Raw genomic sequence first — 27986 nt, 5'->3', positions numbered from 1 at the left:
ACTTATGTTCCTTCCTTCGTATATTCACCGGGATCCGTAGCTCTTGCCGAGTGAAGTGTGTAAAATTAGCCCCACGTTGGGCACCAGATGAAGTAAAGAAGGCAAGCGAGAAGTTATTGCAGGTGAGCTGTGCATAACCAAGCTGATTGCTAGCTTGGCAGAGGCTCCTTTAATTAGCACAATATGCACACGTTTAGGAACAGTCTGACCTTTAGCACTTTTACATCGTGAGCTGACACTTAGGTTTCCTCTGATATTTGCGAGACTTGCTCCACCAAGTGAGCCATGCCTCTCCCAGAGAAGGCAAAGGTCACAGAAAGGGCACGGGAGACTACTCAGAAAGCCAAAGGTGAGACCGAGGGCATGACGTCAGAAAGCTATGGCTTGCCTGTGGGCGGTAGTAATAACAACAACAACAACAACAACAACAACAACAACAGTACATTATTTATTTCCCCAGCCACTCTGGGCGGCTTCCAACATAAAAATGAAATAAAAATAATCTATTAAACATTAAAAGCCTCCCTAAACAGGGCTGCCTTGAGAGGTCTTCTAAAAATCTGGTAGCTGTTTTTCTCTTTGACATCTGATGGGAGGGCGTTCCACAGGGCGGGTGCCACCACCGAGAAGGCCCTTTGCCTAGTTCCCTGCAACTTGGCTTCTCGCAGTGAGGGAACCGCCAGAATAGGGCGTGTTGAATTTTTCATCTTTAAAAATCCTGATTTGAGGGGTGTTAAAAAGTTGTGGTATGATGAGGTAATTTGAAATCTATTTTGGTTCCTTGTAAATATTGAGGTCTTGCTTGGTAAATCTCTATGTGAAAAGTTCCTACTTTTTAACATTTTTGAAATTTTTCTGTCATTTATAAACATATAGGTTATTCCCCCATTTTGATGAAAACAGATGTTGATAAGTGCCTAAAATTGATGACAAGATACAGTGGTACCTAGCAAGATGAAATTAATTTGTTCTGCAAGTCGCTTCATATAGCAAAAAACTCGTCTTGTAAAGCATGGTTTAAAATTTTCCCGGTTTACCCGGTCTACCCATTTAGTTAATGCATTCCTATTTGTCTTGCGAAGCGCGGTCATAGGCAACTTTGTATTGCGAGTCACCTCGCGCAACGCAAAACGCTTTCATCTTGAGAGTTTTTCGTTGCATGAGGCATTCGTCTTGTGGGGTACCACTGTATTGTAGTTCTCTTATATATGTATTGTAGTTGTCTGTACTATTAATATTAATAATTATATTAATATTAATATTATACAACAGTACAGTGGTACCTCTACTTATGAATAACTCTACTTACGAACGTTTCTACTTACGAATGGAGCTCCGTCCACCATCTTGGATGCGGTTTAGATTTTTTCTACTTACGAATTTTTAGATAGGGTTGCTTCTACTTACGATTTTTTTCTCCCAATGCATTCCTATGGGATTCGACAAATTTTTTCGACTTACAAACGTGTGTTCGGAACGCATTAAATTCGTAAGTAGAGGTACCACTGTATGTGATATCTTTTTTGCTTTCTACCACCAGTCCACCCACTGAGGTCGTTGGGGTTTCAAAGCCGAAATGCTCTGACAAGTAGATTTCTCATCTATCCGAGATAGACAGAATGGGGTGACATGAGGACATCTAACCAGCCCTAGCAATTGTCTTCTGTGTTGCATTGGAGACTGGGGGCTGGGGTCTTGCTTGAATATGTTACAGAGCATCTCTGGTACCAGAACAATTGTGTGGTCATCAAAGGAGCTGGGATCCTCACCCACCAACATTATTTTATTATACTATACTATATATATATATATATATATATATATATATATATATATATATATACACACATACATACACACACACTATATTCAGCAGAGAATTGTGTCCTTTTGTTGCTCACTCCCACCCTTTGCAAACAAAATTTTATTCCCATGAACGAGAAAAGCATGTTTTCTTTGAAGAATAGCTATGATGATAAACATGATAATGAAGTCTATGCAGAGGACTGGATAAACTACTTGGAGGTTTTAAAAATACACTGTAAAGTAGAGCTACCAAAGTTCAGTCGAGTGACGGTCTTTTCTTATTGGATAAATTGGGGGTGCAAAAACAGCATTCTGATAGTGTAGAATTAAGGCTGTTGGGCAGGCACCCAATCTTAAGATAAGGATTGCCACATTTTAAGAAAGACAAGATTTTAGTTCCTTCAATAGTAGCATGGATAATAAGCATTATGGTAACCCTTCTATCACAGTGATGGAAGGATGGAAATACTATATATTCTCCTGCTTCAGAACCATTAAATGAACAGAAGTCTTGACCTGCATGGAATATGGTTTCTCTAAGTCTGACACCATCTTTGTGAGGATCAAGAGCAGGCCTTTAGATTCTACAGGAATCAAATTTTAACAGTGTACACTTCTTTTGAAGAGCATGGTCCAGGGGGCTTCTGCCAGTGGCTCTCCTACTCAGATGTGGGCCCTCTGCAGATACATGATCATGTACACCAGCCCTTGAAGTTGTTAATTTATTATTCTTTTTCCTTTTTTACTATAATAGGACGTTATATGATAAAGTAATGATATGTTGTTACAGCTGGAAACAAAATTTCTTTATATTTTCACTTTTATAAAATGATTAAAAACTTTAACTTCGCTTCAAAATGCGAGTTTTCGGCTTTTTTTAAAGTGTATTTCAAACAGATCTCAATTAACCAAGCTAAACATCAACCAATCATAAAAATAATTGCAGATTTGGATTCCTCATGTGCAATAACATATTTTTAGAACCCCTCATTGAGCAAATTAAAAAAAAAATCTTCCTTAAATGACACGTCCTACCGCCAGAAGGCCCTCGGCGCTGGATCTCAGTGTCCGGGCAGAACGATGGGGGCGGTCCTTCAGGTATACTGGACCGAGGCCGTTTAGGGCTTTAAAGGTCAACACCAACACTTTGAATTGTGCTCGGGAACGTACTGGGAGCCAATGTAGGTCTTTTAGGACCGGTGTTATGTGGTCTCAGCGGCCGCTCCCAGTCACCAATCTAGCTGCCGCATTCTGGGTTAGTTGTAGTTTCCGGGTCACCTTCAAAGGTAGCCCCAGGTAGAGCGCATTGCAGTAGTCCAAGCGAGAGATAACTAGAGCATGCACCACTCTGGTGAGACAGTCTGCAGGCAGGTAGGGTCTCAGACATTTCCCTTTTTCTTTTAGGGTCCAGTGTGCTTTGAAGACGTCGCTGTACGTTTCACGGACGAGGAGTGGGCGTTGCTGGATCCTGACCAAAGAGCTCTGCATAAGGACGTCATGGAGGAGAATCATGGGATCGTGGCCTCTCTTGGTAAGGCTCCCTGTGGGATCGCCATATCTGCCTGAAAATTCAACAAAATACCTCTATGTGATGAACCTCATATATTTCCTCAGAACTCTACAGTGGACACCATAACACTATAACACCTGGGAACCTAACACCCCCCCTAAACAGTAAATTACAGTTTTTTATTTAAACAATCTTCCTCAAATTGTTCCTTTTTCTGCCACGATTGGGCTGCTCTGAACTGCCCAGGCCACCTTAAATGTCAGCTTCAGAATTATTAGGAAAGACGTGTAACTTCAGGTTTTCTGTTTTTGCTCCTGTCAGTCTTGGGTTGACCAAAGAGACGACCGACATTGGAGATGGAGGGGATGCCATGACTGGGCCAAACAAAATCCATCCCAGAGAAGAGCTAGGCTTATTGAATCTCAGGTAGTAGTAGCAGGGGGGGGGGAGGAGGAGGAGGAGGAGGAGGAAGGAAGGAAGGAAGGAGTATTTATTAGAACAGCAGTCATAAAGAAAAAACGTGAAAGCTTTGGTAACCATTGGTAACCTTTAGCTTTCATTACGGCCTTACAACGCCTTCCCGTGAAGTGAACCAAGTTTTTAGTTCTGCAGCTGTAATAATGTGAAACCAATACTGAATTATTGCCTCTGTTAATTGCACTTTATTGCTGTGTTGTTTCATGTATTTTGGGGCATTTACATTCCCATTAATGACACAAATTCTGCCCACACCTTTTGCTGCCATACAACCCCAGATCATCACACTCTTTGGGTGTTTCACGGTCGGTGTAATGCAAGTAGGATGTAAATCTTATCCGATTCTTCTCCTCGCGTATTGCATGCCATCACTACCAAGCAAGGAGATTTGGGTCTCATCGCTCTAAATAACACTGTCCCATTGTTCCGCTGTCCTGTTAACATGGGTTTAATCTTTTCAACCTTTGCTTGAGAGATAACAATGGCTTTTTCCTTTCAATTCTAACATTTAGACCAATCCTTGCACTCATCTTCACATTACTTTGCGCCATGTCATCTTGTGTACACCCAGATGATTTTCTTCTGTCATGTAGGGACAGTCTCTCCATTCTTCGATCGTCACTTGTCCTTGTGCACCTTTTCTTGGAAGTCTGATTTTGTAGTGACTGAGTCCCCATAGACCTCTTCAAAATATAGAAATGCCAGCTTTGGTTAAGTTTTCCCCAATCTCTCTTCTAATTTCTTCATAACTGTGGTGTTGTTCACCTAATAGTACTATTTTACATCATTTCTGGGTGGCAAGTCAACTCTTTGTGCCATTTCTATAATTTTATTATGTTTTACAACCTCACTAAATGAAAGAACAAAAAAAACCCAACCAACTTGATAGCAATCACATAACACACTGACAAAAGTCAACCTAAGCAAGTTGCGCTTCCTTTTTCTGGTTATTTGGCTATAACATTTGGTAGAATACGGGTAATTGAACAAACTTTGTTGAATTTCATTCTTGATCTAATTATCTTTCCATTAATATATAATTTTATGATAAGTCTTCCACAATTTTGACGACTACTGAATATGAAACAAATCAACATTCAACAACTCATCAGAATCTAATAATAAACATGTTGTTTAATGAAAAATAACACAGCTAATGAACACAAACCCAACTCCCTTCACTTCTATTCCATTTGTTCCTGAGGCTCTAATCCCTTTTTGTCTCCATTGCAGATTGTGATGAATCGGAAATCGAGAACAAAGGTGACCATGAAAAAATCCCCATAGTGGTGAAGCCATGTAAAGATTTGGTTTGTGGAGAAAGCTGCAGTCAGAGCTCCCATTCCACTTCCCATCAACAAAATTTTATTGGAAAGAAACTCTATCAGTGCATGGAATGTGGAAAGAGCTTCAATCAGAGCTCCCATCTCACTTCCCATCAAAGAATCCATACAGGGGAGAAACCCTATCAGTGTGTGGAATGTGGAAAGAGCTTCAGATGGAGAACCGATCTCAATTCCCATCAGAGAATTCATACAGGGGAGAAACCCTATCAGTGTGTGGAATGTGGAAAGAGCTTCAGGAGGAGCTGCGATCTCACTTCCCATCAAAGAATTCATACAGGGGAGAAACCCTATCAGTGTGTGGAATGTGGAAAGAGCTTCCGTCACAGCCACTATCTCACTTCCCATCAAAGTATTCATACAGGTGAGAAACCCTATCAGTGTGTGGAATGTGGAAAGAGCTTCACTGAGAGGTCCAAACTCACTTCCCATCAAAGAATTCATACAGGGGAGAAACCCTATCAGTGTGTGGAATGTGGAAAGAGCTTCACTGAGAGGTCCAAACTCACTTCCCATCAAAGAATTCATACAGGGGAGAAACCCTATCAGTGTGTGGAATGTGGAAAGAGCTTCAGCGACAGCCGCAATCTCACTTCCCATCAAAGAATTCATACAGGGGAGAAACCCTATCAGTGCTTGGAATGTGGAAAGAGCTTCAGTCGGAGCTCCCATCTCACTTCCCATCAAAGAATTCATACAGGGGAGAAACCCTATCAGTGCATGGAATGTGGAAAGAGCTTCAGTCAGAGTTCCTATCTCACTTCCCATCAAAGAATCCATGCAGAGGAGAAACCCTATCAGTGTGTGGGATGTGGAAAGAGCTTCAGGAGGAGCTGCGATCTCACTTCCCATCAAAGAATTCATACAGGTGAGAAACCCTATCAGTGTGTGGAATGTGGAAAGAGCTTCACTGAGAGGTCCAAACTCGCTTCCCATCAAAGAATTCATGCAGAGGAGAAACCCTATCAGTGCATGGAATGTGGAAAGAGCTTCATTGAGAGGTCCAAACTCACTTCCCATCAGAGAATTCATACAGGGGAGAAACCCTATCAGTGTGTGGAATGTGGAAAGAGCTTCATTGAGAGGTCCAAACTCACTTCCCATCAGAGAATTCATACAGGGGAGAAACCCTATCAGTGTGTGGAATGTGGAAAGAGCTTCAGTCAGAGCTCCTCTCTCACTTCCCATCAAAGAATTCATACAGGAGAGAAACCCTATCAGTGCGTGGAATGTGGAAAGAGCTTCAGTCACAGCAACAGTCTCACATCCCATAAAAGAATCCATACAAATGTCAGAAAAACCATTATACAGCTATAGGAGCCAGGCAAATCTGCACCTTTGTTACCAGGCCTTTGGCTGATTGACATCTAATGCCCTTTAAAAATGTGGTGTTTTGTGTTATTATGTTGTGTTTTTATATGTAACCATCCTGAGACCTGTGGGTGTGGGGAATCGGCACTGACTCTTAAAGGTGTAGGGGTCTTTGGTCCCCCATGAAATATTGGAGGAGGCCACCCCCAGGTTTTTGTGTTGTTGTTGTTTTCAAACACAACCTTTTATTTTTCCGCTGTTTGCCATACGATTTCGCTTTCAATTTGCCCTCTTAAAGAATTAAATAAATAAAATAGATAGATAGATAGATAGATAGATAGATAGATAAATGCACAAAGGTCATGAGGACAAGAAAATACAAGGGTGGGCAGGTCCCATCTATGCGGGCCAAAAGCAAAAGTTCCTTTAAAGCAGGGTTTCCCATATTTGGGTCCTCGGCAGCTCCCGGACTACAATTCCCATTATCCATCCCCATTGGTCCTGAGCACCCCAGAGCTAGCTGCCTTGGCACGGATTTTGAAGTTGGCCAGGTGGGAAAGGCCTGCCAGGCAGGGAGCAGGTCCTGCAGGACTCCCAGCAAGAAAACCTGGGAGGTGAGTCTTGGGCAAAGAAGGGACAAGGGAGTTTCCTGTCTCCAAGGTGTGGGGCTTACCTTCTCCTTGATCGGGCCTCAGGTAGGCCAACTCTGGCCAAGCTATTACATTCTGCAGAGGAAAGGAAAATCTGGGTCAGATGACACCACGAAAGCCACCTTGGATGGCTGCACCCACCTTGGAGCCAATCCCTTGTCCCAGAGGACCACCCTGAGCCCTGCAGCCTCCTGGGCAGAGGTGGAAGGGCAGCAGCAGGGAAAGGGGGCAGGAAAAGCCTCTGGCCTCATTCTGGCACCCAGGAACACACACCGAATCATCTGCGTTCAAAGTCACTCAGGGATGTGCTATTGGGAGGATGGAAGCAACCAAAGAAATGAATACAGGAAGGCAAGATACTTACTCTGAGCTGGGAGAAATGCTGTTGGCGCTAGTTTCCGCTCTTCTCCATTGTCACAGATGGCGTATCCTCGGAGGTCCTGCGGGAGGAAAGAGCCTCAGAGTCGGGGAAGCCTCAGAGTCAGTCTTGGGAAGTTCTAGGGGCTGTCTGATAAGGAGACAGGATTCATCAGTGCGGTTGTGATGCCTTGTCCTGCATTTTCCTTTATTGAAATAAAACTATCTGAAGTTATCTTTGTGTGTGTGTCCATTTGTAGACTCAGTAGGTGGTGCTGGGAAGTATTTTGACAGTTGCGGGTGGTACAAAGTCAATTTTACAGTTTTGATGCATAGTGATACAAAGCTTAGCAACAAATACAAAAGCATAAAACAAATAAAAAGAGGCAGGAAATTGATACAAAGTTTGAACTCCAGTTACCAACATGTGGAAGGAGCATTCAGTTCGAAAGAAAATGTTTAAAGGCAATAGGCATACCAAGCAGGGTTCATAAATTCATCTCGGAATCCCCTCTCTGGTCATGGAATCTTTTATAACATTAGCTAACTGTTGAGATTCTGGTGATCACAGAGTTAAAACAGGCGTTCTGATTCCCTGGGTGTCTGCCCACAAGTGATACATGCATTTCCTTTGTAGTTCATTTTTGGTTTTGTATCCGAGTATGACTTGCTGCTGGAGAGATTTGTGTAGGAGAGAGTGCTAGACATAAGAGCTGCAAACATGCAGTTAACTTCTATTGGTTTTTCTTTTTCTTTTATGCTTCTGTAATAAAGTTGAATTAGTGCCAGGTGGCACTGTGGGTTAAACCACAGAGTCTAGGGCTTGCTGATCAGAAGGTCGGCGGTTCGAATCCCTGCAATAGGGTGAGCTCCTGTTGCTCGGTCCCAGCTCCTGCCCACCTAGCAGTTCGAAAGCACGTCAAGTGCAAGTAGATAAATAGGGACCGCTCCGGCGGGAAGGTAAATGGCGTTTCCGTGCGCTGCTCTGGTTCGCCAGAAGCAGCTTTGTCATGCTGGCCACATGACCCGGAAGCTGTCTGCGGACAAACGCCGGCTCCCTCGGCCTATAGAGCGTGATGAGCGCCGCAACCCCAGAGTCGGACACGACTGGACCTGATGGTCAGGGGCCCCTTAACCTTAGATTAGAAGCAACGGAGTTGAGTCTGTTTTATTGAAGACACAGACTGTCATCGTTCCAGCTGCGCTGGAACTCTACTGGGTCTGAACAAGAAGAAGCTTTGCAGAGCGAGCTGGGGAGCGTACTGGGCAGCCATTGAAGATTGGCTGCGTGGGTCTAAGGATTTACGACCCACTAATGAACTTTACAACACTACAACCAACTTCAACACTAACTACCGGTATCTAAAATGCCCATCCATGCCTAACTCTGACCCCCACCCTAACCTCAGCCCCTACACCTAACCCTAAGTACTCTATGTATAAAAGAAATATATACAGTACAAAATATATACAAAATAGGCACAAATGTGCACAAAATAAAAAGGTAAAATAAAAAAATGTTAAACTAAAGAAGAATAAAATAAAAATATTAAAATAAAGAACAAAAATATTAAAAACAAAAACAAATCAAATAAAAACAAACAAATATATAATAAACCATGAAAGCTCTCCCGTGTCAAGAATCTCAGCGGGCTGAAATCAAGAAAATCAACCAAAAGCAACAGCTGTGAGGGGGAAGGAGGGCTCTGTGCAAAATAAATAAATAAACTGTTAAAATATAAATCAATCAATCAAATAAAAGTAATAAATGCAATCAGAATCAAAATAAGAAATTGAGAATGTAACAATCCACTTATCCTACTTCCCCAGGGGGGTCCCCCACTCCACCCATCACTCCCCAGGATGGCTTTGGCTGTCTCCTGCTTGGAGCCCCTGAGCTGAGCAGCCTGGCAGTTCTGAATCACCTCCAGCAGGAACAGCTGATCTTCCTCCAGCAGCTGAAAGGCAAAAGTCAGGCGGTCAGTCCCTCGGGAAGGGAGGGCATCTCCACATCCGAGAGGGCAGAGTGGGGGGCAAGGAGGGCAGGTCTGAGTCCCTGCTCTGGTTCTCTCCAATACTCACTCCTGGGGAGGGATGTGCAACCACAGCACATCTGCAAAGAGAAAGACATGGGGGCAGGTGAGTCCGTCCCTGAGCACCTGGCAAGGCTATTCCAAGAGTTTTCTCCTGGATTCCAAGTCCTACTAAAGGGGAGGGACACCGCAGGCCTTGGGGGCTAATCCTGGCCTCCTTCAACCAGAATGTGGCTCCCTAGGCTAATGATTATTAAAAGCTTCCCTAAACATAATAACAGCAACCATCCATTTTCAGTCCATTGAATTAGCAATTAAGCATTTCTGGAAGGGGAATTGATATACTTTTGTATATTAGAATAAAAGGCATGCATAGGAAAGTATCACTCATTTATGATGAGAATAGGAGTTATTTCTTTTGAACTTCGCTTGCTTCCTCCTTGGTAGCCAGTGCAATGGTTTCAGCAGTGCTAGAACTCAGGACCCGCTGCCTTGAGGGGCATCTAAGAGCAGTTTGGCAGGGGAAAGGTCTCACTTGGGAGGGGGTGGACTCTCCTTCCTTGGAGGTTTCTAAGCAGAGTTCGGACGGCCATCTGCCATGGATGCTTTAGCTTGTAAACATAGAAATCTGAGGGCTCCCTTGGACAAAAATCAAGGACACCATCGAGGAATACCAGAGCAAAACAGTAGTCAGTAGGCTTGGTCTTTATTGAAGACTGTTGTGACAGGTCTCCCACCTGCTCCAAGGTGAAACAAGATGGAAGCCCCGTACAAATTAACTGCTAATCCCCATGTTGGGACGCAGGTGGCACTGTGGGTTAAACCACAGAGCCTAGGGCTTGCCGATCAGAAGGTCAGCGGTTCGAATCCCCATGATGGGGTGAGCTCCCGTTGTTTGGCTCCAGCTCCTGCCCACCTAGCAGTTCGAAAGCACCTTAAAGTGCAAGTAGATAAAGCTGGAACTAGAAGCGGGTTTGTCATGCTGGCCACATGACCTGGAAGCTGTCCTCGGCCAATAACACAAGATGAGCACCGCAACCCCAGAGTCGGTCACAACGGGACCTAATGGTCAGGGGTCCCTTTATCTTTACCTTTTTAATCCCCATGTTACACCCCCCCCCAAACTACATCACTAAGACATCATGGTTTCATCATGAAAGGGGAGGTCTGGTGGCAGTATTCTGAGCACCCTGGATCCTGCCCCATGCCTCCCCTTGCCCTCCACCAAACACTCCTCAAGTGTAACAAAAGAGATATTTACATTTCCCTGTTTCCCAGCCAAGTTAATCACAGCCTTTTGCCTTCATCTGGGTTCTTTCTGGAACGGCTGCCTGTCTGGCACTCAGATATCAGGATGCCAGGGATTATCACTCAGGCAGAGGGGCTGCTGGGAAGCTGAGCTCACCTGTCTAAATGAATCTCTGAAGTTTCCCCAGGGAGCCAGTCCATAGATATATTGATCAGTGAATTGTGACATTTGGAATTGTGCAGCAGAGGCCCTTTGAATATGTTGTGTATTGAGTCAAAGGATTTTATATCTGTATTATTATTGTCTGTATTTGCATTAGGATAAAGTAACTGCCTTTTGGTTCCAGAGGGTACAGCTACTATTGGTTCATTTAAGCTGCTGTATTTGGATCCTCTGTCTTATTGGTTCCCTCCAAAAGGCAGCACTGTGATTGCCTGATATTGTTCCCTCCAAAATGTATCCCTTTCTAGCTAGTTCCCTGTCCCTATAAATGTAGCCTTCCTGCCCTCACAGTCAGTCTTGTTCACTTTAATAAAGAGCTGTTACTAGAGAACTGTCTCCAGCATGTTATGTCAAGAGAGCTGAAATCACAAACCCCACGTCACAACAACTGGCGACGAAGGTGGGATCCGGAATGCTGAGGAGCAGTTAAACACAGCCCTGCCTCAGAGTCCGGATTGCAGCGTAGAACAAGACTCACTGGCCAGCTGAGAAGACGACCCTGCCCGCTAGGACAATGGAGAGTCCAAGGGTATTGGAGCCCTTCCAGCCATCAGAGCCCCACACGTGGGAAGACTACGTTGAACGCTTCGAGTTCTTTGCAGTGGCTCAAGGGATCACCGATGCCAGCAAAAGAAGGGCCACATTCCTGAGCTACTGTGGGCCCGAGACCTTCAAGCTAGCCAAGGCATTACTTGCTCCAGCGAAGCTGAGTGAGACATCTCTCCAAGATATTCTTGCCTGCCTAACAAGCCACTTGGCGCCTACTGAGACCAAGATGGCCCGGCGGATGGAGTTCCATAAGAGGCAGCAGCATGCTGGGGAGTCTGTAGCCGCATTTCTGGCTGAACTCCAGAAGCTCGCTCAGCACTGCGGCTTCCAAAATCTGGAAGAGACTCTCCTGGATCGGTTTATTGGTGGTCTGAGCAGCAAGAAAGCCAGAAGACCCTTGCTTCAGCCTTGAAGGAGGCCACCGCCACGGAGAATTATGAAAGAGAGGAGCTTGATGCCAGTCGCAAGGCCACTAAGCCACAGATAGAAGTTGTGCATGCCATGGACAAGCTAGAGGCTACTCCGAGCCAGAGCCCAGTCCGTGGGGTCGAGTTGGTGCGTCAGGCCTGCACAGTGCACAAAGATCACCGAGGCAGTTGCCCAGGTTGTGGCGGAAACCATGGGCGGAAAAGTTGTCGTTTCAGGGATGCTATGTGCCGGACATGCGGAAAGACGGGTCACATCGCCAGGGTCTGTAGATCGGCGTCGGAAGCGACAGGAGCACCTAGACTGGAGCATCGCAGACCGCCCACAGCAAGTCGTTTTCTAAAGGACTGCCACTACGTAACAGAGATCAATGGGAGGGCCGTGCAGTTTCCAGCGCAAGGCAAGGCACACGTCAAGGTGAAGATTGAGGGTCAGCAGTGCGACATGGAGGTGGACTCCGGATCTGCATTCACCATTGTGTCGGACCAGACCGCGAAGACATTCTTCCCCAGGGGTAAGTTGCCCCCTCTGGAGCCCTTCCCAGCAACCTTGCAGTCGTACTCAGCAGGCCGCATCCATGTTATGGGAATGTGTGCCGTGAGAGTACAGTTCCGGGACAAACAGGCTGTACTCAAACTGGTGATTGCGAAGGGCAGTCGCCCCAGTCTCCTGGGCACTGACTGGTTTCCTGCCCTGGGACTGAGTATCTCAGGGCTTAATTCAATCCAAACCTGCCCTGAGATGAGCGAGGCATTATGCAAGGAATTTGCTGGTCTCTTTAATGGAAAACTGGGTTGTTATAAAGGGCCCCCAGTTGACTTCGAGTTGGACCCCGGGGTGGCCCCAATCCGACTCAAACCAAGGCGAGTGCCATTTGCACTGCAACCCAAGATCGAGGCAGAGCTGGATAAATTGGTCAAGCAGGGAGTTCTCTCACCCGTGGACTCTGCTAAGTGGGAGACTCCAATCGTCACGCCCCTTAAAGCAAATGGGGAAGTCAGGATATGTGCAGATTACAAATGTACTATCAATAAGGCACTCAGGGGAAACTCATACCCCATTCCAGTCGTATCACATCTGTTGGCTAAACTGGCTGGAGGCAAGGTGTTCGCCAAAATTGACCTGGCACAAGCTTACCAACAGCTGCCAGTAACCCCACAATCAGCGGAAGCACAGACTATTGTCACACATAAAGGGGCGTTCAGAGTTAACAGATTACAGTTCGGAGTTTGTGTGGCCCCAGGGATTTTTCAAGGGCTCATGGAATGCCTGTTAAGAGGTCTGCCGGGGGTCTTGCCATTTTTTGATGATGTTTTGATTGCTGGAAAAGACCCACAGGAACTGGTTGCGCGTGTCCGTGCAGTGTTGCTCAAGTTCAAGGAGGTGGGGTTGCAACTGAAAAAAGAAAAATGCAGTTTTGGGGTACCAACTGTGGATTTCTTGGGGTTTAAAATTGATGCATCAGGCATCCACCCCACAGATGCTAAGATTAAGGCCATCATTGAGGCACCACGACCACAGAACAAGACGGAGTTGCAGTCATTCCTGGGACTTATTAACTTTTATCATTCGTTCTTACCCCAGAAAGCTTCTGTAGCTGAACCATTACATAGACTTTTGCAGAAAAAGAATGTGTGGCGATGGGGGCGGGAGCAGCAGAAGGCTTTTGACTCCTTGCGAGAAATGCTAAGTAGCAGGAGCGTCCTTGCTCATTATGATGAGTCGAAGCCGCTGGTCCTGGCATGTGATGCCTCTCAATATGGCCTGGGGGCTGTGCTGAGTCATAGGGAACCGGATGGGTCGGAAAAGTCCATCTCTTTCTATTCCCGTACGTTGTCACCCACAGAGCGCAACTATGCTCAAATTGATAAAGAGGCACTAGCAATTGTGTCAGGAATTAAAAGGTTCTATGATTATTTGTACGGTCGCCATTTCTCCATTGAAACGGACCACAAACCACTGTTAGGGTTGTTCAACCCAAACAAACAAACGCCACAAATTCTCTCCCCCAGAATGTTGCGTTGGTCAATATTCCTGAATGGGTTCCAGTACACCTTGACCCATGTGCCGGGGAAACAGTTGTGCCACGCTGATGCGCTGAGTCGATTGCCCCTTCCTGGCGGGAGCAATGAGGATCCTGCTCCGGCGGAGCACATTATGATGCTAGAAACACTTCCGGGGGCTCCTGTAACAGCTACTGATATAGCTGAGAAAACGAGGAAAGATGCTGTTCTCTCCCGTGTGCTCACTTGGGTGGGGAGGGGGTGGCCAGGTGGTCCGCATGAAGAAAAATTCAGGCCTTATGTGACAAGGCAGCACGAATTGTCCATGCATAAGGGTTGTCTCCTATGGGGAGATAGGGTGATCATCCCAGCACCACTGGGAAACAGGGTTCTTGAGACGCTTCACATGGGACACCCGGGAATGGTCAGGATGAAGTCGCTAGCCCGATGTTATGTGTGGTGGCCTGGAATGGACCAGAACATAGAACAATGGGTACGAACATGCAAGGCATGCCAAGAGGTGCGGCCAGAAGTGGCCAGAGCACCAGTCCACTGGTGGGAGCAGTCCAGGACTCCCTGGAGCCGGCTGCACATAGATTTTGCTGGGCCATTCCAAGGGAAGGTCTTTTTGGTTATCGTTGATGCATATTCCAAATGGTTAGAAGTGGCGATGGTCCCTAGCATGGCATCAGCTGCCGTAATCAAGGTGTTGAGGCAGCTGTTTGCAACCCACGGGTTACCTGAGACCATTGTATCAGATAATGGGGCAGCTTTTGTATCCCAAGAATTCAGGGCATTCTTGGCTGATAACTTCATAAGAGGGGTCACATCCGCGCCCTTTCACCCATCCTCCAATGGGCAGGCTGAGCGCATGGTAAGAACAGCCAAAGAATCCATTGCGCGCTTAATGGAGGGTAACTGGTCGGCTCGCATTGCGCGAATGTTATTTTTGCAGCATGCGACGCCGTGTACTGCAACGGGCAAGTCGCCAGCCGAGCTGCTCTTAGGTAGAAGACTGGTAACGGTGCTGGATTATGTCCACCCAGATAAAATGCCAAACCGTAATTCAAGAGCAACCCCCCCAGGCTGAGACTGACACAACAAGGTATCTCGCCCCTGAAGATCTGGTCTGGGTGAGGAACTATTCACGAGGTCCGCGGTGGGTGGCCGGTGTGATCACCCGGGCTAGTGGACCTGTGTCCTATTATGTGACCTTGGAAAATGGGCAAGTTTGGAAGAGACATATAGATCAGCTGAGGCGCCGGGCGCTCAGCAGGGAGGAGTCAGATAATTCATCCCTGGCTAATGACGCACAGCTGCGAGACCAGAGTGAAGATGGCCCAGAGGTGCAGTCACCAGGGGCTTCAGCAAATGAACCAGGGTCTGCTAGTCCTCAGGATGACGAGGTACAGGTAGGGGACCCTGAGATGTCTGGGACGCCATCTGTTCCCGATGAAACCCCTATAGCAGCCCCTCCACCACAGGTAACACCCAATCCAGAACCTGCAACACCTGTTGTCAGGAGATCAAGTAGAAGTTGTAGGACCCCACAGTACCTGAGGGATTACGTCTGCTGTGCTCACTAGGGGGGGAGGGGTGTTGTGTATTGAGTCCAAGGATTTTATATCTGTATTATTATTGTCTGTATTTGCATTAGGATAAAGTAACTGCCTTTTGGTTCCAGAGGGTACAGCTACTATTGGTTCATTTAAGCTGCTGTATTTGGATCCTCTGTCTTATTGGTTCCCTCCAAAAGGCAGCACTGTGATTGCCTGATATTGTTCCCTCCAAAATGTATCCCTTCCTAGCTAGTTCCCTGTCCCTATAAATGTAGCCTTCCTGCCCTCACAGTCAGTCTTGTTCACTTTAATAAAGAGCTGTTACTAGAGAACTGTCTCCAGCATGTTATGTCAAGAGAGCTGAAATCACAAACCCCACGTCACAACAGAATAGATAGGAAGAAACTGGGATGAAGTGTTTTGTGGGGACAAATCACAAAAGTGATTGTGCTGATTTTGGAAGTGCTGTGTGTGCATGAGATCTGCTGGAGGGGCAACCCCCCCTACATAAATTTCTGCAACAAGCTGAGATTCCTGCATTGCTGGGGGTTGGACTAGATGACCCCAGGATCCCCTTTATCTCTCCACTCCTCAATTCGAGGAGGAGGTTCCTTGCCTCCTGCTGTTAGGTGGATGACTGGCTTCCCAAATTGACCAGACGAAATCTCAGGCAGTTGAACAAATTCATTGGTTTGTCGGCAAAACAATATGGAGCAGTAGGGAAAAAACCATTCCTCATTCTGCCCGACCCTTGTCCATGTACAGAGAGCTTTTATACCTTTTTGACAGAGCGAAGGTCAGCCTTTCTGCAGTACTTTATCAACCAATCAAGAGAAAGCACCCCAAGATGCAAAGTCATTTACCTAACTCCACTAAGTGGCGTTATGTACCTGGTACTTTCATACACGTGTCTATCTGGAATTTTACAGGCACAATTGTGGTTGCGCCCTACTTAGAACTTGCGGTTTTGTGACATCCTCTTCAGATGGAACAGAACATCTTGCGGTTAAGCTAACTTCCTTTTGCAATGGGTTACAGAGAAAGGTACAAACAGAGAAGTGCTGTCTATTTTACTTTCTATCAGGGACAGAGAGATTTTGCAAATGGAGTTCCTCTGGCTACTTACGGCCTGTGTGGCCTGACCAGGATTATTCTGGCCCTGGTCATTGCCACCCTATACTGCAAAGCCCTGGACAAGAGAGGGAAATACCAGGAGATGCTCAGAGTCCAGCCAAGAGCCTCAAAAGGATATCTTGGCATTGGCGTAACCAGGGGGGACAACTGCCCCCCTATAACATAAAAAATAAAAAGCCGATGTTTTGCCAAGCGAGAGAGGGCTGAGCTGGGTGCTTCGGCTTTGCAAGGGTTAAACGGAAGCGAGCTGCCTTCGTAGAGAGGACAGGAAGCAAAGGGGGGGGTCAGATCCTCCAGAGCCAAGGCCCCTCCCTCCCTCCCTCCCCAGTCCTCCTTTCCTGCTTTGGTGTCTCTCCTGCAAAGGCTGCATTGCTGTCCCCTCCTGGGATCTGGTGAGTCTCTCTCTCTCCCCCAGAGGGTGCAGTGGGGAGACCCGGGGGGGGGATGGTGGTTCCCAGGGCTGCAGCAGGGGAGGATGCATGAGGGGAGGGGGGACCAAGAAAGTCAGGGAGGAGAGGGTCCTGCCAGGGAGGGGGGGCGAGGTCTGCAAGGCTCCCCTTCCTGGAGATCAGAGGATCCCAAACTCCCACCAAATCTCTCTTCTTCCCTAGGACTTTAACTCTGTGTGACGCTGCTCAGCGTCATTGCACAACAGAGGAAACATGTGCAAATGGTTTTCCAAAGCTGGACGAGGATGTGGACTAGCCACCACCCCCCCATTAAAATACCCACTAGGAGGAGGGAGGGAGGAAAGGTGGGAGAGAAAGGCCAGGAATAAAGACAGGGATCCCAGCCCATAGTCTGGCTGCTGCATTGCAAACCAGTTTCCCAGTCGTCTCCAAGGGCAGCTCCACACGGAGGCCAGTGCTCCCCTCGCACCCGGAAAACCAGCCGAGCCAGAAATTGGTGCTGCTACTCACTGAGCCTCCAGGGACCTTGGCATCAATGTCTGTGTGTATGTGTGTTAAGCTGTCTAACAGAATAATAATAATAATAATAATAATAATAATAATAATAATAATAAATTACCTGCCTAAATTTCAAGGGATATGTCTTTGGCCCCACCCACTTGGCCCTCAGGGGGTTGGCCAGATACATACCTGGCCCTCAGAGCAAAGAGAAAGGGACCCCACCCCAGGAGTCTGTCTTGAGAGCGGCAGAGAGTCCAAGTGCAATAAAAGGAGACAGAAGCAGGGGGGTGGGATGGGGAGCAACTCCTGAGGACCCCCAAGTTTGGACCACCCACTAGAGCCAAGCATCCATTTTTCACAAGATAGAAATGACTCCCTTGTCAGTCGGTTCTGATTTCATGCATTGACTGGAAGGCAGAAGAAACCAGGCTGATTCACCTCCCAGAAATCCCTTCAGTTGCCTCCACATTTTGCATTCCTAGGAGGCTAGAGACCTTCTCCCACCTGCCTTGTCCCACCCCCTGGCCCTGGGAGTCCTCATAAGGGAGCTGGTCCTGGAGGAAGAACTGGGAGAGGAGAGACTCCATCAGGCAAGGCCGCCTTCCACCTGCCTTGCCCGACCCTCCAGTCTCTGTTTCTCAATTTGTATTGTATTGTTTTATGCACTGTGGCTTGCCGAGGTTTTATTGATTGTAAGTGTTAAGTGTTAATTTTCATATGCTGATATTATTCAATAGTATTCTAATGATTGTTGAACGTTGCATTCTTTAATTGCTTATTTTAAAACTATGTTTTGTTGTTACATTTTGGTTTTTTTTAAAAAAAATTAAATTAGTTTTATATAACAACAAAAAAAGACAAAACCATAAAAGAAAACATTTCTGCCCACCTTCCCCCCCTCCCCCCACAAGTCCCCTTCTGCCACAAGTAGATCCTGCGGGTGTTGAGAGTCGAAGGTAGTCCATTTTAAAGCTGGGTTTGTCCTCACCCCCCTCTCCCCAGCTCCTGAACCCCCCCTGCCACCAGGGGGCCCCGAGACATAAGGAGAGATTGGGATAGGGAACCCCCCAACCATTTATATCTTTCAGCATAGTAGACAGACAGACAAACAAATAAAAATTTCAAATTCTTAATTTGTTGAACATTGTAATTGTGACTTCCTCTGATCCCTTCTTCCTGATTTTCATAATTCTAAAATATAATTATGGCGGGTTTCTTATTCTTATTTCCAATTCTAATTCTTAAAACTCAACATTATTTTCCTCCTTCTTCGTGCCACCTCCCCACAGGTCCCCTCCTGCCACAAGAGGCACCCATGGGGTGTGACCATCCAAGGGAGGTCTGATTTGTAATTGGGTTTCCTTCCACCCCTCCCTCCCCACCCCAAAGCCCCCCCCTGCCACCAGAGGCTTCAGGTCAATAGGGAGGGAGATAGGTGGCTATCCACCCAACTACCTGTCTAAACATAGCATTACTACTCCACAAATCTAAAATTTCTTCCCCCAGCCCTTCCTCCACCCCCCAGAAGAAATATCAATATTCTCATATTATTAATATCTCTAACCAAACGTCTTAACATTATTCTCTTAATCTCCCTCTCCTCCCCCCCCCCGGAGTTTCCCCCCATTTGGTCCAGCAATTCCTTCATCAAGCCAAGATTTCAGAGCCGTTTTTCAGCCAGCCTAAATACCAATTTACCAGTTTTTTCATCCCACACCAAGTCTTTCCCAGTTCAAAATTCCGGTCTCCGTCCTCCCTTCGCTCTGTTTTTCCCACCCCTCAGTCTCACTTCTCCTTTCTCTATTTTCCCCAGTCTCCCCATTTTCAAGAAACATATTCCATTGGGGGTGATGCTTCTCCACAGGGGTTGCTCTCTCAGTTAAATTTCCAAGACTACTGGTATTAGTATTCTTCTCTTCCTCTTCTTCTTTTTTCACCTTTTGTTGAGCATCATCCTCTTCTTGATTTTTGAGATCCCTTTCATTTTCAGATATTGCCTCTTTTTCCTGTCCATGGTCTGCTATATTTACCAACGGTGAACTGAATTGTTCCTGTCTCTTTAAGAGATCTCTCATGCCTCCAATAATTTCCAAGTAACTTAACACCTTATCAGGGAAGGCTGTTGAATAGGGTGCAGGCATTTTTCCTTAACCGCAAGCAGAGTGAAGATAAGAAGACAGCAGACACTGGAAAATTCCTTCCTCAAAAACGGTAACCTCCATCTTGGCTAATCATTTTCAAAGTCTTTACTTCTTCTATTTATCAAATAACGTCCTTAACAAAAGTTTCTCCTTCTTCTCCTTTTTATCAGCTGTTTTAATAACCTTGCTGAGCCTCGTGGGGTGTCGGCTCCAGGGTCGAGAAGGGATTAGAAAAAGCTTTCTTTCTTTGGAGTTATAAAAGCAATCATTTTCACTTTCGGCTTTGGAATATTTTCGTGCCTCTGAAGTCCACAGTAAGAAGAGATCGACTTCCGTTTTTTAGAATCTCTTCCTATAATTCCAATTAAGTTTCCAAATTAGAGATTTCACTTACTTTGTCCAAATCTTTTGTTTCTTGGGAAGAATCCGCCGCTTGCTGGCTGAAGACTCGGAGCTTCGCTTCTTGGAGGTAACGATGTTGCCCAAGATGGCTCACGCAACTCCACTCCTCTGATTCTCGGTCGCTCTACTGAGCTCCCGAGTAGAGGAGGAATCGCGTCCAGAGCTTTGCCAGGCTGCACTTTCCGGTGTTCGCACTTTCCGGTGTTCTTATGGGGAGTCTGTGTGCCCCATGGACTTCCCCCCCCCTCCGCGATGCCAGAGACCTCGGAGCTCGAGGTCTCTGCGTCCTCTCACCAGCGCGACGAATCGGAAGTCTATGATTAGATTGTTACGTTATAAGGTTGTTTTGTATTGCATTAGATTCTGTTTCTTCAGCTTGTAAACCATCTTGAGTATCGTAAGATAGAGAGGAGGTATACAAATTAAAAGTGATGATGATGACTCTTCCTCCTCTTTTTTTCCCAAAAAAGATAGCTCATGGTCTGGGATGTGGGGCAGTCCAGCCCTGGTTCCCAGCAAGACTCATCCATGCTTGCTCAGGGAACCATTATTTTCCCCTGTCCTACAAATTCTGTAACAGAACAATGTATTTGCTTCGTAGGATTTGCTAGAGCTTCTCATTGCAACAGACAGAACTTGGCAGAAGACCAAAGGGTTCCTTCCGATCTATCGGAGCCTTCCTGAGACCACAGATGGATGAGCGAGATTCAGCTGGCCCTGAAGCAGGAAGAGGCCATGCCATCCAAACTGGAAACAGTGGGGGATTCTGGGAAAACCCAGTGCCAAAGATCCTGGGTGAGGAGGGCACCCTCCGCTCTGAGGTGCAGAGCCAGCAGTTGAGGCAGTTCTGCTGCCAGGAGGCCAAAGGACCCCGAGAGGTTTGCAGCCGACTCTACCACTTTTGCCACCAGTGGCTGAAGCCAGAAAGGCACACGAAAGCTGAGATGCTGGACCTGGTGATCTTGGAGCAGTTCCTGGCTGTCCTTCCCCCGGAGATGGAGAGCTGGGTGAGGGAATGCGGAGCGGAGACCAGTTCCCAGGCGGTGGCCCTGGCCGAAGGTTTCCTCCTGAGTCAGGCAGAGGAGAGAAAGCAGGTGAGAGAGACTTTCCTCTGGATACTCCCAAGGGGCGCCAAACAGGACAGAGAACATCCCATAATGGTCTACTGATGGCCCATGCGTTTTCTGGGAAAGCATCCATGGAATGAGATCTCACACCCTTCAAGTCTTTGTCACTCTCTTTCTAATATTTCTAACCATTCTCTGTTGTGAATCCTTGTTTCTTTTTCAGGGAATGGATCATTTTGCAGAAATGGACCTGGATTCCTGTGAGGCAGAGAGGCCTCCATTGGACACCAGAGAGAGGCCACTGGGTAAGGAGGAAGGTGGTCCTTCTCCCTTTGGTCTCATTCTGTTGGTTTTCCAACTAATCTGAGGGTTCTTTTTATCTTGTTTTGGGGGTGACAGTTGGGAACAAGGGGCCAGAGGAGGGGAGATGCATTTCTGCACAACAAACATATGAAATGGGCACAAACATCCAAATGCTCTCAGCAGGTAATGCTTTCACAAAGGCCCACCTGTAGTTAGAGATGCCCTGTTCCACCTGTGAGAGAAGCAGACACTCCTGGCATTCTGTTTACCTTTTCTCTCTTGCAGGTGACGGAATGATGCCGGCAAGAGCTCCTGATCCGTCTTTTCATGGGGGCAGAAGGGAAGCAGCGGCTGTGGAACCAGATCAGGTCAGGGGAAGCTGCCTTGTGGGGACAGAGGCCGAGGGATGGAGTAATGTCATGGACTGGTTGGGCACAGAGGAATAGTGGGAGGATGCAGCCGGGGAACCAGGAAGGGAAGATGGCTCAGAGCCCAAGAAGTGGAGGTAGAAGAAGGATGGGTGATCAGGGGGGGGGGGGAGAAGCCAGGGAAGAGGAGGTAAATAGCAAACAGACAATCACAGAAAATATAAATAAAAACACAAAACAAAAAGCCGTGACAATAAACAGTGGAAAATATATAAATATATTATGGCAACAGTATAAATAATATTTGCAAAATATATGTGCAAATGCAATGGCCTGACGCATATATTCAATGGTGCATAAACACTACTAATCTCTATCAGTCTATAATTCAGTAGTTCACTTGGGGATCATAAATGTTCCGGGTAAGTATATAGTTGGTATTCAAGGGTATTCTGTTTCCAGCAATATTTCTCAACTGTCCTTCTCTATCCTGATGGATTGCCAGCTTAAAATCCTCCCATTTCACTGTTGAACCTCTAGTTTCCTCAAAGGAACAAGCTCTTTCTTCAATGATGAAATACCATACATTCAATCAATTACTACATATAACAATCTAAAAATTTTATACAGACAATTCCTTATTCTCACCAATGGGAACAATATAAGAGAGTTAAGCACCGGCTAAAATCTCGAGCATTGCATACAATCTTCAAGGTCGGCAGAAGCTGATACAAAGTGTAAATTTCTCTGCGTTAAATACATAAAGGGCTAAAAACCATTTAAAGGGACAGATCAATATAGTGTGAACAGAGAATTCATGCCATAAAATACAAAGCCATAGGGTTAGATTACAAAAAGGAACTATAATCAATGGAAAGATTAAGGCCTGAGGGAGCTAGAAAACCCTTCATCTCTGGGGTGTTATGTTTGTAAATTTGTTGTTGTTGTTGTTGTTGTTGTTGTTGTTGTTTAGTTGTGTCCGACTCTTCGTGACCCCGTGGACCAGAGCACGCCAGGCACTCCTGTCTTCCACTGCCCCCCGCAGTTTGGTCAAACTCATGTTCATAGCTTCGAGAACACTGTCCAACCATCTCATCCTCTGTTGTCCCCTTCTCCTTGTGCCCTCCATCTTTCCCAACATCCAGGGAGTCTTCTCTTCTCATGAGGTGGCCCAAGTATTGGAGCCTCAGCTTCAGGATCTGTCCTTCCAGTGAGCACTCAGGGCTGATTTCCTTCAGAATGGATAGGGTTGATCTTCTTGCAGTCCATGGGACTCTCGAGAGTCTCCTCCAGCACTGTAATTCAAAAGCATCAATTCAGTCCAACCCCTTGCCAAGCAGGAAACACCATCAAAGCATTCCTGTCTCGGCGGCCACTCCCAGTCACCAGTCTAGCTGCCGCATTCTGGATTACCAGGGACAACGTGCATCGATTGCTTGCAAGAGAGCGTTAAGTGCCTTGCAAGATCAAGGATGCCATGCTTGTACAAGCAAATAATGGAGATCTTCACGATGGTGCAATTGCTGGGCAGAAAGGGAACTCCCCATACTTATGTTCCTTCCTTCGTATATTCACCGGGATCCGTAGCTCTTGCCGAGCGAAGTGTGTAAAACTAGCCCCACGTTGGGCACCAGATGAAGTAAAGCAGGCAAGTGAGGAGTTATTGCAGGTGAGCTGTGCATAACCAAGCTGATTGCTAGCTTGGCAGAGGCTCCTTTTAATAGCACAATATGCACACGTTTAGGAACAGTCTGACCTTTAGCACTTTTACATCGTGAGCTGACACTTAGGTTTCCTCTGATATTTGCGAGACTTGCTCGACCTAGTGAGCCATGCCTCTCCCAGAGAAGGCAAAGGTCACAGAAAGGGCATGGGAGACTACTCAGAAAGCCAAAGGTGAGACCGAGGGCATGACGTCAGAAAGCTATGGCTTGCCTGTGGACGGTAGTAATAACAACAACAACAACAATAATAGTAAATTATTTGTTTCCCCAGCCACTCTGGGCGGCTTCCAACAGAAAAATGAAATAAAATAATCTATTAAACATTAAAAGCCTCCCTAAACAGGGCTGCCTTCAAATGTCTTCTAAAAATCTGGTAGCTGTTTTTCTCTTTGACATCTGATGGGAGGGCGTTCCACAGGGTGGGTGCCACCACCGAGAAGGCCCTCTGCCTAGTTCCCTGCAACTTGGCTTCTTGTAGTGAGGGAACCGCCAGAAGGCCCTCGGCGCTGGACCTCAGTGTCTGGGCACGACGATGGGGGTGGAGACGCTCCTTCAGGTATACTGGACCGAGGCCGTTTAGGGCTTTAAAGGTCAACACCAACACTTTGAATTGTGCTCGGGAACGTACTGGAAGCCAATGTAGGTCTTTCAGGACCGGTGTTATGTGGTCTCGGCGGCAACTCCCAGTCACCAGTCTAGCTGCCGCATTCTGGGTTAGTTGTAGTTTCCGGGTCACCTTCAAAGGTAGCCCCACGTAGAGCGCATTGCAGTAGTCCAAGCAAGAGATAACTAGAGCATGCACCACTCTGGCAAGACAGTCTGCGGGCAGGTAGGGTCTCAGACATTTCCCTTTTTCTTTTAGGATCCAGTGTGCTTTGAAGACGTCGCTGTTCGTTTCACGCACGAGGAGTGGGCGTTGCTGGATCCTGACCAGAGAGCTCTGCATAAGGACGTCATGGAGGAGAATCGTGGGATCGTGGCCTCTCTTGGTAAGGCTCCCCGTGGGATCGTCATATCTGCCTGGAAATTCAACAAAATACCTCTATGTGATGAACCTCATATATTTCCACAGAACTCTACAGTGGACACCATAACACTATAACACCTGGGAACCTAACCACACCTCCCCCAATAAACAGTAAATTACAGTTTTTTTCTTTGAACAATCTTCCTCAAATTGTTCCTTTTTCTGCCACGATTGGGCTGCTCTGAACTGCCCAGGCCACCTTAAATGTCAGCTTCAGAATTGTTAGAAAATCCATCCCAGAGAAGAGCTAGGCTTATTGAATCTCAGGTAGTGGTAGCAGTGATGAGGAGGAAGGAGTATTTATTAGAACAGCAGTCATAAAGAAAAAACGTGAAACCTTTGATAACCATTGGTAACCTTTAGCTTTAATTACGGCCTTACAACGCCTTCCCGTGAAGTGAACCAAGTTTTTAGTTCTGCAGCTGTAATAATGTGAAACCAAGATTGAATTATTGCCTCTGTTAATTGCACTTTATTGCTGTGTTGTTTCTGTAGAATGTTGTCCAATTATGCAATTGGTAAACAACACTAAACACAGCCTTGTGAGACAGAAGGATAGCAGAGAATCGATCTGCCTACGACAACTATTAGCTTTGTTGTAGAAGCGTTGCAAAAACTCCTCAGCCCAGTACGCTTCCTTCTCGAAAATATCAAGCCTTGTTTTTAAACGTCCAGGAATTTTTCCTTCTGAAGTTCAGATAACAGTCCAATTGCAGCAGAAACTTTATCTAGCTTTCAGCGCCTGTGAAAATAACTCACTTTCACTCCCTTGTTCATTAAAACACAGAAGATTTATTATCTTAGGGCAGCTCACAACCAGGAGAGTTCAACTCCATGATACTGCAGCTGCAACGAACAGCAGAACAACAGACAGAATGCAAACAGACGATGTCATATATTACAGAACACACAACAGCAACAGGTACTACTTCCTGTTTCCTGTTTACATGCCATGTCACAGGGCCCCTCGTGATACAGGACGACTGCTGAGCTATTAACCCTCTCAGCTCACATGTATTTTGGGGCATTTACATTCCCATTAATGACACAAATTCTGCCCACACCTTTTGCTGCCATACAACCCCAAATCATCACACTATCTGGGTGTTTCACGGTCGGTGTAATGCAAGTAGGAGGTAAATCTTATCCAATTCTTCTCCTCGCGTAACTTCATGCCATCACTACCAAGCAAGGAGATTTGGGTTTCATAGCTCCAAATAATACTGTCCCATTGTTCCGCTGTCCTGTTAACATGGATTTAATCCTTTCAACCTTTGCTTGAGAGATAACAATGGCTTTTTCCTTTCAATTCTAACATTTAGACCAGTCCTCGCACAAAACTTCACATTACATTGCGCCATGTCATCTTGTCTACACCCAGATGATTTTCTTCTGTCATGTAGGGACAGTCTCTCCATTCTTCGATCGTCACTTGCCCTTGTGCACATTTTCCAGGAAGTCAGATTTTGTAGTTACTGAGTCCCCATAGACCTCTTCAAAATATAGAAATGCCAGCTTTGGTTAAGTTTTCCCCAATCTCTCTTCTAATTTCTTCATAACTGTGGTGGTGTTCACTTAATAGTACTATTTTCCATCACTTTCTGGGTGGCAAGTCAACTCTTTGTGCCATTTCTGTAATTTTATTATGTTTTACAACCTCACTAAATGAAAGAACAAAAAAAACCAACCAACTTGATAGCAATCACATAACACACTGACAAAAGTCAACCTAAGCAAGTTTCGCTTCCTTTTTCTGGTCATTTGGCTATAACATTTGGTAGAATACGGGTAATTGAACAAACTTTGTTGAATTTCATTCTTGATTAAATTATCTTTCCATTAATATATAATTTTATGATGTCTTCCACAATTTTGACGACTACTGAATATGAAACAAAGCAACATTCAACAACTCATCAGAATAAATATGTTGTTTAATGACAAATAACACAGGTAATGAACACACACCCAACTCCCTTCACTTCTTCTCCATTTGTTCCTGAGGCTCTAATCCCTTTTTGTCTCCATTGCAGATTGTGATGAATCGGAAATTGAGAACAAAGGTGACCACGACAAAATCGCCGGAGAGAAGAAGCTACGTAAAAATTTGGAGTGTGGAGAAAGCTGCAGTCAGAGCTCCCATTCCACTTCCCATCAACAAAATTTCATTGGAAAGAAACTCTATCAGTGCATGGAATGTGGAAAGAGCTTCAATCAGAGCTCCCATCTCACTTCCCATCAAAGAATCCATACAGGGGAGAAACCTTATCAGTGTGTGGAATGTGGAAAGAGCTTCAGTTGGAGAACCGATCTCACTTCCCATCAGAGAATTCATACAGGGGAGAAACCCTATCAGTGTGTGGGATGTGGAAAGAGCTTCCGTCACAGCCACTATCTCACTTGCCATCAAAGAATTCATACAGGGGAGAAACCCTATCAGTGTGTGGAATGTGGAAAGAGCTTCTGTAGGAGCTCCTCTCTCACTTCCCATCAAAGAATTCATACAGGGGAGAAACCCTATCAGTGTGTGGAATGTGGAAAGAGCTTCACTGAGAGTTCCAAACTCACTTCCCATCAAAGAATTCATACAGGGGAGAAACCCTATCAGTGTGTGGAATGTGGAAAGAGCTTCCGTCACAGCCACTATCTCACTTGCCATCAAAGAATTCATACAGGGGAGAAACCCTATCAGTGTGTGGAATGTGGAAAGAGCTTCTGTAGGAGCTCCTCTCTCACTTCCCATCAAAGAATTCATACAGGGGAGAAACCCTATCAGTGTGTGGAATGTGGAAAGAGCTTCACTGAGAGTTCCAAACTCACTTCCCATCAAAGAATTCATACAGGGGAGAAACCCTATCAGTGCAGGGAATGTGGAAAGAGCTTCAGGAAGAAGGACTTTCTCACTTCTCATCAGAGAATTCATACAGGGGAGAAACCCTATCAGTGTGTGGAATGTGGAAAGAGCTTCAGTTGGAGAACCGATCTCACTTCCCATCAAAGAATTCATACAGGGGAGAAACCCTATCAGTGCATGGAATGTGGAAAGAGCTTTAGTCACAGCCACAGTCTCAATTCCCATCACATAATTCATACAGGGGAGAAACCCTATCAGTGCATGGAATGTGGAAAGAACTTCAGTCACAACCACAGTCTCACTTCCCATCAAAGAATTCATACAGGGGAGAAACTCTATCAGTGCATGGAATGTGGAAAGAGCTTCAGTCATAGCTCCGATCTCACTAAGCATCGAAGAATTCATACAGGGGAGAAACCCTACCAGTGCATAGAATGTGGAAAGAGCTTCAGTCACAGCAACAGTCTCACATCCCATAAAAGAATCCATACAAATGTCAGAAAAACCATTATACAGCTATAGGAGCCAGGCAAATCTGCACCTTTTTAACCAGGCCTTTG

The 27986-nt window shown here is 46.0% G+C and overlaps 1 protein-coding gene and 1 long non-coding RNA gene across 2 annotated transcripts; both read left to right on the top strand.

The window, feature by feature from the left end:
- LOC132592060 (uncharacterized) lies at window positions 1–27948 on the top strand. Its single transcript, XM_088668976.1, has 5 exons — window positions 1–122; window positions 3211–3337; window positions 5027–6426; window positions 13314–13316; window positions 26749–27948. Exons 2-5 carry the CDS (start codon window positions 3304–3306, stop codon window positions 27946–27948), a joined length of 2637 nt encoding a protein of 878 aa, XP_088525102.1. The 5' UTR covers window positions 1–122; window positions 3211–3303.
- On the top strand, window positions 16961–21949 carry LOC148686084 (uncharacterized). Its single transcript, XR_015949822.1, has 3 exons — window positions 16961–17021; window positions 20685–21455; window positions 21739–21949. It is a non-coding gene; the product is annotated as an uncharacterized LOC148686084 (long non-coding RNA).
- Window positions 27949–27986: the final 38 nt, after the last annotated feature.

The sequence above is a fragment of the Zootoca vivipara genome, chromosome 4 (genome assembly GCF_965207765.1).
Source record: "Zootoca vivipara chromosome 4, rZooViv2.hap1.1, whole genome shotgun sequence".
Classification (NCBI taxonomy): Eukaryota; Metazoa; Chordata; class Lepidosauria; order Squamata; family Lacertidae; genus Zootoca; species Zootoca vivipara.
This window is presented reverse-complemented; position numbering and strand designations above follow the sequence as displayed.